At 44.8% G+C, this 1,596-nt stretch overlaps 1 protein-coding gene across 1 annotated transcript in view; it reads left to right on the top strand.

Moving 5' to 3' along the window:
- Positions 1–1,596, top strand: part of LOC101850794 (cilia- and flagella-associated protein 45) — a gene marked incomplete in the record, with an annotated part of 18,022 nt that overhangs the window by 3,252 nt on the left and 13,174 nt on the right. Inside the window, 2 exon segments of the mRNA XM_013081126.2 lie at positions 75–107; positions 1,186–1,322. Coding sequence (XP_012936580.1) covers positions 75–107; positions 1,186–1,322 — 170 coding nt within the window.

The raw sequence follows: 1,596 nt of genomic DNA, 5'->3' as shown, positions 1-1,596 counted from the left end.
AGACACAGGTATAGTGGGTGTTGTGTCATGATTGAAGGAAAAGTTCAGAGAGACACAGGTATAGTGGGTGTTGTGCCATGATCAAGGAGAAGTTCCGAGAGACACAGGTATAGTGGGTGTTGTGTCATGATTGAAGGAAAAGTTCAGAGAGACACAGGTATAGTGGGTGTTGTGCCATGATCAAGGAGAAGTTCCGAGAGACACAGGTATAGTGGGTGTTGTGTCATGATTGAAGGAAAAGTTCAAAGAGACACGGGTATAGTGGGTGTTGTGTCATGATTGAAGAAAATGTTCAGAGAGACACAGGTATAGTGGGTGTTGTGTCATGATCAAAGAAAAGTTCAAAGAGACACGGGTATAGTGGGTGTTGTGTCATGATTGAAGAAAAAGTTCAGGGGAGACACGGGGAGAGGTCGGCATTTATAGAAACAGTGTCATGTTTTGTGCAGTGACATCCTACATCTGAGGAAAAGTCCGAGAGACAAGGGTAATTTTTGGTGTATGGTGAGACTGGACTAACTCAGTTGATTGTAAATGCTTTACACCTTCGTCGATACAGTTTAAATCATGTTTGAGGGAAATCCTGGGCTGAGTGGGACACTCCATCCCAAGGTAGATGTGGTTTCTCAGGAGACTGCTGAGAATTTCACGGATTGAACTGAAATCAAATGAGGAAGTGCTTGAAAGAAACCCTTGATTGACAGTCACTAACGAAAACATGTAGAAAGAAACAAATGCAGTCCCCAGGACACTTGGAAAGACATATAGGTGCCTTGCACATCCTGCTCTCACTGGGGTAAAACAGAAGGCAAAGGAGGCAAGGGGTGGGGGGGGGGGACCAGAGCAATTTACTTAGAGAACTTGAACAGGTGGGTGATGGGGAGAGATCAAAAGGATGTGGAGGCATTTTGAGAACATCTGAGCAGAAACGTGAGTGATGAACCATGATCCTGATGGTCTGGTTCAGATCTTGCACTTTAAGAAAAAGAAGAAAAAGTGGAAAAAGAGAAGACACAAACCTTTAGTAACCCGTGTTCCCATCCTCTCTTTAGTAACCCATGTTCCCATCCTCTCTTTAGTAACCCGTGTTCCCATCCTCTCTTTAGTAACCCGTGTTCCCATCCTCTCTTTAGTAATCCATGTTCCCATCCTCTCTTTAGTAACCCATGTTCCCATCCTGTCTAGGAAATCCCATCCTACGGGGACGGCGTCTCTATCGAGAGGCTGGCCCACGAGAGAAACAACCGGCGGCAGAAGAGTCACGGGAAGCAGAAGAAAGAACTTGTGACAGTCATCACGAAGGACCTGATCAGAAATCTCATGTAAGTGTCCTCATGGTCATAACACAGTGTCGGCACACTCATAACACAGCGTCCTATATCTAGCATATCATATATAGCGTGAGTGTACGTGTATAGATGAGTGATTTTTCCAATATATGAAGTCCAGAAGTCTATCCCCAGTATTATACACATGACACACGACACATGTCCAGAAGTCTACCCCCAGTATTATACACATGACACACGACACATGTCCAGAAGTCTACCCCCAGTATTATACACATGACACACGACACATGTCCAGAAGTCTACC

This window comes from Aplysia californica, unplaced genomic scaffold, assembly GCF_000002075.1.
Source record: "Aplysia californica isolate F4 #8 unplaced genomic scaffold, AplCal3.0 scaffold00117, whole genome shotgun sequence".
Lineage (NCBI taxonomy): Eukaryota > Metazoa > Mollusca > Gastropoda > Aplysiida > Aplysiidae > Aplysia > Aplysia californica.
Note: the sequence above shows the minus strand (reverse complement) of the source record. Positions and strands in the feature narration are given on the sequence as shown.